This window comes from Spinacia oleracea, chromosome 3 (genome assembly GCF_020520425.1).
Source record: "Spinacia oleracea cultivar Varoflay chromosome 3, BTI_SOV_V1, whole genome shotgun sequence".
Classification (NCBI taxonomy): Eukaryota; Viridiplantae; Streptophyta; class Magnoliopsida; order Caryophyllales; family Amaranthaceae; genus Spinacia; species Spinacia oleracea.
The window spans coordinates 105111222-105120238 of NC_079489.1; the positions used below are offsets into that span (position 1 = coordinate 105111222).

The 9017-nt window shown below is 34.1% G+C and overlaps 1 protein-coding gene across 1 annotated transcript; it reads left to right on the top strand.

The window, feature by feature from the left end:
* Nucleotides 1–849: 849 nt before the first annotated feature.
* LOC110775954 (uncharacterized protein At1g26090, chloroplastic) lies at nt 850–4359 on the top strand. Its single transcript, XM_021980547.2, has 7 exons — nt 850–1216; nt 1928–2071; nt 2196–2270; nt 2384–2577; nt 2689–2857; nt 2935–3354; nt 3971–4359. The coding sequence occupies exons 1-7, from the start codon at nt 962–964 to the stop codon at nt 4100–4102; spliced, it is 1389 nt and encodes a 462-aa protein (XP_021836239.1). The 5' UTR covers nt 850–961; the 3' UTR covers nt 4103–4359.
* The last annotated feature ends 4658 nt before the right edge of the window (nt 4360–9017 follow it).

Sequence of the window (9017 nt, forward strand, 5' to 3'; positions counted from 1 at the left end):
GATGGAGGAGGGAGGGAGGAAGGAAAGAGGTAGGAAGGAAAGAAAGAAGTAAACCAAAAAAAACCCAGAAAGAAGAAGGAAAAAAGAAAGAAAAAAGAATTAACAATTAATAAATTGTAACAAATGGTGGAATGACACGTGTATATGTTACCTGTTGTATTATGTTGATGACCGGTTGGGTGCAATGGAAGTTAATGGGTATCAAAGGTTAGATTATTAGATAATAATCCAAATGTTGGATTAATAACGGAAAATCATTGAAAGGTTGGATTATTTAATGTAATTTTTCCTATAAAGTAACATGTCAAGTTTTTTCTTTTTTATTTATTTTTGTAGTCACAAGTTTGGATCTTAAAGCTGCTATGTAATATTTCTTACATGTTTCTCATAACAATACATTCCACAATACTCTAAAATAAAAAAAAATAAAAAAAAATAATACATTATGTAAATGGTATGAATTGAATATTGGTGAAGTGCCTAGTAATATCCGCAATACAATAATACTGTTTTTGTTTTAAAACGGGAAAAGGAGTGTTGAATGTTATTTTTATTCTAGTTATTTTTTAAAAAATATTCCTAAAAGTTATAACGTGTATGGTTTACTATCATTTAACTAAAGTTTTCTATTTTTATTATAATGATTAGAGTAGAAGTAAGTTAATTATAAAATTTAAAAGTTGATGTTTTCTATATTTGTTAGAATAATTAAAATTTAGCAACTTTGAATTTTTTTTTTTTGTGTATACGCGAATATCTATAAACGACAATATAAATTACAAATAGGGCGGTAGGAGTCGAACTGAAGTCACCTTAAAAGGATTAGGGGCTGATATGAAATGAGTTGCTATTTAGCAGAGAGCTTATCACTAGTTAAGGACTCGTGTGACTCAAGTAGTCACCTTCCGCGTCAAGTTCTTTCTTCCATATCACCCAATCAGTCGAGTAAGCTTCGGAGAAAATGGTTGTTTCTCTCACTTCCTCTCTTCAATCATTGATATTTCTTCCATTTTCACCTTCTTCAAACCCTAATTTCATCAATCTTACTCATCCACAATTAACTGGAAGGAGAAGAAAAAGAGGGCGAAAAGCTCTGCATTTGGTTATGCAAGCTAATTCTAGTGACGAAATCACCCATGAAAGTTCGCCAAAATTAATTACTTTTCTGGGAAAAGGAGGTTCTGGAAAGACTACTGCAGCTGTTTTTGCTGCACAGGTTCGTACAAATTCCCTTTTAATTTGATTAAAGTTTTATTCATGAATTAATGCTTAGCAACTTAATCCCCCTTCTCAACTACTCGCTTAGCAATCGGAAGGGTTTATTTTCTTTGGGTAATCATATATTCATAATTAAATCCAGCTTATACAGTATGTTCAAATACTCATATGGGTGGGGTGGGTAGAATGGATGGAAGATGCACAGTTTTTCTTTGACAGTATAACAATAATTCAGTATCCCATGATTTTATTCAATTCTGACCCACAAAGTGGTGCGTGTTGTTGTTGATGTAAACTTCATTTCCCATTCCTTTGTTCATGTAAATGATAATTGGTAAGCTAATACTTCTTATTTATACCACGAATTTCCTTCACTTGAAAGTTGAAACCTGTGTTTGTACCAAAGGCATGTTATCCTAGAGGATTTGTGAATAGTGCAAATAACGTGACATTCCCGTAATTTAATTGGTAAGAAAGATTAAAAAAAAAGGTGGAAATAAAAAAGAAACGAAATAAGTGGAGTAAATGAATAAAAATTGAGATTGTATGAATAAAAATTGGGTTTAAATGTATATCTTGAAAGTTTATTTATTTATGATTATGCCATATGATTTATACTATTCATCAATAACAGCTATTGAGTTGGAATCACCCGTACTAGAGCTTAATCTTTGAAACTATCATTAACAATAGTTCCTTCTTGAAACAGCACTATGCAAAAGCAGGGTTTAGGACTTGCTTGGTGACACATTCAATGAATCTCACTGCTGAATACCTTCTGAATTGTAATATTGGAACAACGCCGGCCATATGTAGCGACAACCTTTCAGCTGTTAGGTTGGAAACAACTCAAGTGTGTATTTTGTTACTTTGCCTTTGCTTAGTTCTTATTCGAGAACTTTTAAACATTTCTGTTTTTTGAAGGAGGACAATTAAACATTTCTGTTCTCAAGCTAATATATTTATGATAATCTTAGATGCTCCTTGATCCTCTTATGCGGCTAAAGAAAGCTGATGCTCGTATTAACTTGACACAAGGAGCCCTTGAAGGGGTGGGTATGTAACAGCTACTTGTTTTATTGAACTATAAGATAAAAGTCGCTTTGTGTTTTAACTGCTTCTTTTTATATGTGAAGTCATTCATCCCTGTCGGTTGTGTATTTAGATTGTTGGGGAAGAGCTCGGCGTACTTCCTGGAATGGATTCAATATTTTCTGCACTAGCCCTTGAAAAGTTTGTTGGAACTCTGGGAATTAAAGCTCTGAGCACTGATATCAAAGACAAATTTGATGTAGTCATATATGATGGTATAAGCAACGAGGAGACTTTACGAATGATAAGTGCTGCAAGAGGTGCAAGGTGATGAGATGATCTTGGTGTTCCCACCCTTTTTGGTTCTTTTATAGAACAATGGAAAGAAAAAATTGCTTCACTTATCTGCTTGTTTTTTTTCTTGCTTCTGTTTTGCAGGCTGTATGTTAAGTATCTACGTAGCATTGCTGAAAAAACTGATTTTGGAAGGTTAGCTGGTCCGTCAGTGTTGAGATTGGTAGATGAGGCCATGAATTCGAGTGGAGGCTCCAGTTTCAATGGGAAATTGACTTCAGAAGTATGGGATTCTCTTGAGCGGGTTCTTGAGGTATTGGAGTTTCTTATCCCACATCGACAATTATCTATGAAAATTGGTTATTGATTGCATTGGTTTTCTATCTTCAGAGAGGAGCTTCGACCTATGCAGATCCACAAAAGTTTGGCTGCTACGTTGTAGTAGATCCATGTAATCCCATATCTGTAAATACTGCATTGCATTACTGGGGATGTACAATCCAAGCTGGTGCTAGTATTTCTGGTGTACTAGGAAATCCTTCTCGAAACTCTTGTGTGGAATCTGTGGAAAGTGTCAAGAATAATTTCTTGCCTTTGACATTTGCATTAGTTCCAAATCTGGCAAAATATTCTTCCTTGGATTGGGATATGATAATTTCGCATACTGAGAGTAAGAATGCAAGAGAACTTTTTCATCTGCCGAATGAGAAGCCTAGCAACATAATGTCCCCAGTCAAGTTTGATCCTTCGAAAAGATGTATCACTCTTTTCATGCCTGGCTTTGCCAAGTCAGAGATCAAGCTGTATCAGGTAGGCTTGACTATTTCCTATCGGTGCTGCCATATCATCGTACACTACTGTAGTTGCATTTCATGAGACTATTCTGTTTTGATTATTTGTCTGAGACTCTGAGTGCCTGACTGATTCTTTTCTTTTCTAGTGAAAGCAACTTATTGATTTCATTGACATTTGTGAGACCAGAACTTCGGGGGAGGGGGTGGGGGTAATGTCATTGAAAAACAGTAGTTGGTAGTGAGATGGGTATTACCAATTTACCAGTGCTGCCACTAACCCTCACCACTAACACCAGACTCGGTCCATGGCTTCATGGTTTTCCTGGTAACCTTTGAGGTGAATGTTCTTGCGTAAGTGAACCTAGACTTCTTGTTAGAGTCTTTACTGGATGTTTCTGTGATGTAAAAGAGAAAAAAGGGTAGCAAAAGAAAAAGTCTCAAAACTTCATCTTCTGGTGGGTACTTAGAATTAAAACTGATGAAATGAGTTGTTTTAAAACACAAGTATAATAGACATATTTTGTGCTTGCAGTTTTTTTGTCCTTCCACCCTTATCCACTCCTTGACACACACCCCTCCTGTCCATCAGTGTTTTGTATTTGTTTTAATTATTCTTAGTTAAACACATGCAGTATCGGGGTGGATCGGAGTTGCTGGTGGAAGCCGGAGACCAGAGAAGAGTGATCGTGCTACCTCGTGATATTCAAGGAAAAGTAGGAGGTGCTAAGTTTACAGACAGAAGTCTTGTAATTACAATAAAATAGTGATTCTCCCAAGGGCGGGCTGATGATCAAAGTAATCAAGCTGTATGGAACATATCTTTTGGCCCTTCAAAAACAACAATTATTTTGATAAGTTTGACTGCTTTTGTAGAGCTGCATTGACAGGATCACTTGATACAGTATGCTTATGCAGCGATATTGCATATGTTTTTTTGGAGTCCTGGGAGAATAAAAGTAATAAAGTGTTCATATTGGTAGAAGGGATTCTAATTTGGAACCTATTATCTCCAATTCTCAAATATTTTATCATTAACTCATTACTATTGTATGTCTGAGTACACCTAATAAGTTGTTGATCAGTATGTATATAAGCATTAGACGCGTGGTTACAAGATTGAACCCACTTCAATGCTTCAAATTAGCTAATCACTTGTGCCACATTTGCAGGCTGCTTTTCTGATTTGTTTCTACTTTCATGGCTTGTCAAATGCAGAGTACTGGTTATTTCCTCGCACCATTGAACATTTTAATTGAAAATACCTTATATAAATGCATGGATTGTTTTTGGTAATAAGTAATTGCTACCATAAAAATATACACTTTACCAATTTCAACTGTGAAATTATTCTTATTAATTGGAAATTATGTGTTTACCTCCTAAAAAAACTTGAATTTCTGGTTTACCACCTAAAAACTTTAACTATTATCTATCTATAATACACTAAAAGAGAGGAAAATGAAGTAACCGAGCGATGCATGTCATCTCATGGTGTGCCTTTAATTTTTTTTTACTAGATTAGGGTTTCGTTCTATTGGACTTATTTTGACTGAACTTATCTAAACTCATTTTATCCGAAAAAAACTTATTTGTGTGTGAAAATGTCAGAAAAAAGTTTATTTTTGCTGAACTTATTTTGTCTGAAATAAGTCAAAATAAGTCAAACAGAATAGAACCCGGTCTCGTGCACGCACGGATATTGTAATATTATTATTTGTCCATCTTTTTATGAAATATTTAACCGAAATATTTATCCCTTAACTCTAATGCACAATTAATAAATTTTGAACGTACTCATTTAATTTTATATAATTCCCATACTGCATATCATACAAAAGGAGATCAGAAAATAAAATAATAAATAAAGTATATATGTTTTTTAGGAAAGAGTTTTTTGGCGGAAAAATTTTGCAGCAGGAAATAACATGTGTCATTCCTGCTGACCGTTTTAGTATAATGTAATAGATTATTTGACCATCTTTTTATGAAATATTTAACCGGAATATTTTTCCCTTAAAGATGCATAATTAATAAATTTTGAACGTACTCATTTAATTTTATATAATATAATCTCCTACTGCACATTATATATTTTGAAGGAAATAATACCCTTGGTCCAAGTTTGCATTTAATGCATTTAATGCTAAGTCTAATAAATGCAGTTCAGTATTAATTAAACAAGTTAATTATTCAGTGAGATCAAGTGATCCGAATGCCTAGGTAGAGGTCCCTTCAATTCAAGTGGAATTATTATTAATACCACAACTTTACTTTTGACTGAACCCGTAAGGTCACACAAATAGTACGTGAGCGGATCAAGTATTTAAGTGAATATAATATTCATTAAATACTCTATTTATGGTCATTCGGAAATGATTGAACTTGGTTCCAGTGGGAGCTAAAATCATCAAAAGGCAAAGAAAGAATATTTGCCGGAAGTGAAGATATTATCGGAAACGGAAATATGGTTCATGACGACAATATTAATATTATCCAAGTCGAAGATATTTCCAGAAACGGAAATATGGTTCGTATTTGAAAATATTAACGAAAATAGAAATATTACCGGAATCAGAAATATTACCGGAAACGGAAATATTATCGGAATCGCATATATTGTCGATATCGGAAATATTGTCGGAGTCAGAAATATTATCTGAAACGTAAATATTGTTCGGAAAACGAATCAGAAGCACGACGAGCGACAGGCCGGCAAGCGAGCCAGTTCATTGCTCGACGAGCAAGCCCGCATGGCACGACAAGCCATCGCCCAGCGTGGCCTGCGAGACAAGGCAGCGTGCGCGCCAAGGCAACGTGGGCGCCAAGGCCCAAGCCCACACGCACATGTCATCAACTTAGGCGCCAAGTTACTTGACCCATAAGTTGTTTGTTTTCCTAATCCTACATTAATTAGAATTCTAGGATAAATTAGTGTTCAATTATACCTAGAATACTAAGTGGTTATGTTTAACTAGAATCCTAATGGACTTAGTTAATCAATTCCTAGTAGGAATAGACTTCTTTATTTCCACCCTATAAATATATGATTCATGATCACACAATTTAAAAGTTTGATAACACATTAAATTCATCCAAGTTTCATATTTGCCTATCACTTATTGTGATTTCCCGAGTGCATAAAACCTTATATTATATCCTAGTTGGTTGAACCTAAGGCGGATCTGAACGTGCTGTAGACTATCTACAAAGGGGCGACATTTGAAGCTCTATACTTGTTCTTGTTCGGTTCTGGAGAAGCTAGGGAAGGCACGCATCACATTGTATGTATACTAAATTATGCTAATTGATTATGTGGAAATTAATTTGGATTCCTGGCTTTATGGTTTTTTCGCATGAATTATATTGTTCATAACCTAATATATTTTACATTAATACATAATCTGACCGCAATATTTGATATGCTTAATACAAATAATGTGACCAAAATATTGAGTAATATATTTTCTATAATTTATATGTTGATTTGACTAAAATATTATCAGAATCGTCTAATACTATAATATTCTATTATCGTACGGAGTATATTATTTCCATACATAGAAGTTCATACAAAAGGAGATCAGCAAATAAAATAATAAATAAGGTATATATGTTTTTTAGGAAAGTGTTTTTTGGTGGGAAAATTTAGCACCATGAAATATCATGTTTCATTCTTAATGTCTGTTTAGTATAAAGTAATAGATTCTTTTTTACGAAGTATTTTGTAAAGTTATAAAAAATTGTCTATAGAAGAAAAAAAATACACAGAGTATATAATACTACCGATTGTTTTACAAAATTAACAAGTAGTTATCACCAAATTAAACTTAGATGTTGAGCCAATATGGTTTTGATGATGGCAAATTAAAGTATTCAACTAACGTGGTTTTCAAGTTATATGTGGGCAAGGATCATTAATAAATAGTTGGGACCAAGTCATCAATGATAGAGCTTAATGGAAGTTGATGATTGTGAAATTCTTATAACAAAGAAGCATAAAATCTAGAAATGGAACTGTAGAGAAGTTCCTAAGGATGAACTCTATAGAAGCTGGAGGTTACAAAGTTCCTGCAGATAAGCTAGAGAAACTCCGAAGCAGTTCCTGAGGGGGAACTCGGAGAGAGGAAGTCTGTGTGTATGAGTTTACATTATAGGCTTCAATGTAAGGAAACATGAACTCGTGTTAGAGGAACTCGTGTTAGTGGAACTCGTGTATGAGGAACTTGTATCTAGGAACTTGGTATGCTTCCTAAATATAACGTCAGTAAGTATTAATCTAATTGACAGTTAACTTAGAATATAATCGTTATTTTAGGATAATCTATTGAAGAGTTTTAATTTGACTAAAAGTCTTATAATAAAAAAGGTAATTGATTAAGTCTATGATTCTTAATAAGATAAATAAGGTAATTGATAAGTCTAGTATTCTTAATAAGATAAATAAGATTTATATTTTGGAATAAATTCATTAAATTGATTAATTAATTAGAGTCCTATTAATTTGGGAATCCTAGGTAGTCAAAGATTAATTTATGTTTATGAGTAGATTAATTAGGTAGGTTCCTATTAAGTTGGGAATCCTATGAAACCATGGAATAAATCACGTTTATTATAACTGATATTTAGTGAATTTTTTTTAGGAACATGGGATTCATGCCTAGAAACTAGGATGCATAAATTGTAACTGCTCAAATCTGTAGAGAAACGTAAGGCAGTACTTGATCCTTACTCAACACGTTCTCCTGTTTACTTAGTCATGAGATCATGCATACTTTGTAGGAAACATGGCTAAGTAAGTGGAAGTTTACTTGGGGAAGAGGATAATTGTTGCCTATAAAAAGTGAGCGTTTTAGCCTTTGCAAAGTGTCCGGCGTTGTGGAAAATAATTATATACTCCATATACTTTGTCTTCCTCATTATTAAGTCAATTCCACATACTTGTTCCTTTAGAGTTCCAAGTTTCTGTTTCTTAGTGTTTATTATTCAAACGTCTGTTTTATTTTGAGAGAGAGAGACTTTGGGTAAAGTCTTGTTTCGGCTAAGGGTTTGAGTGAACTCTTATTGCATGTGTAGGCATGAGTTAAGCCTGAGTGAATAGAGAGAAAGCTTCAGAGTAGAAGCAGTAACCGTAGTTGTTTGAGGGAACAACTATTGGGAACTTGAGTTCGTAGAGGAACTCAAGTAAGGTCTGAGTTTCTATTAGGATTGTAACTGAGTTGTTATTGCGCTATTATATTGAAGAGTTTTAGAGCAAATCCCGAGTGGGTCGAGATTTTATTTCTAGTTAGGCCCGAGTGAGGAGGAGAGGGAGGGCAGAATGAAAGTCAACATATTTGTGGTAGTTGCTTGGTGGTTGGGAGGTGGGGGTAAATGGGATGGCAGAGGGGTGGTGATGTCTTGGAGATAGGGAGAAACGAGAAAGAAGTGAATGAGAAAGAGTAACCTAACAGAAATTTAACGACGTTAGGCATTAAGGGTAAGTCATGGAAAAAATGTAAACCTCAAGGGTATATAGTGAATTATTGAAAACGCGAGAGTATATGGTGAATTAAGTTAAACCTCGTTCTTTTATTTTTTCTATAAAGATTCAATTCGGACCGATATTGATCTTTCACAAATATTTTATAGGTCCCAATCTTTAGACATAAAAGAGGTGAATAAGTTTTGAAGAGATATCTT

Coding starts and splice junctions, on each gene's coding strand:
- LOC110775954 (XM_021980547.2), top strand. CDS start 962: ATGGTTGTTTCTCTCACTTCCTCTCTTCAATCATTGATATTTCTTCCA. Junction 2,271..2,383: donor CACAAGGAGCCCTTGAAGGG/GTGGGTATGTAA, acceptor TTGTGTATTTAG/ATTGTTGGGGAAGAGCTCGG. Junction 2,858..2,934: donor CTCTTGAGCGGGTTCTTGAG/GTATTGGAGTTT, acceptor TTCTATCTTCAG/AGAGGAGCTTCGACCTATGC.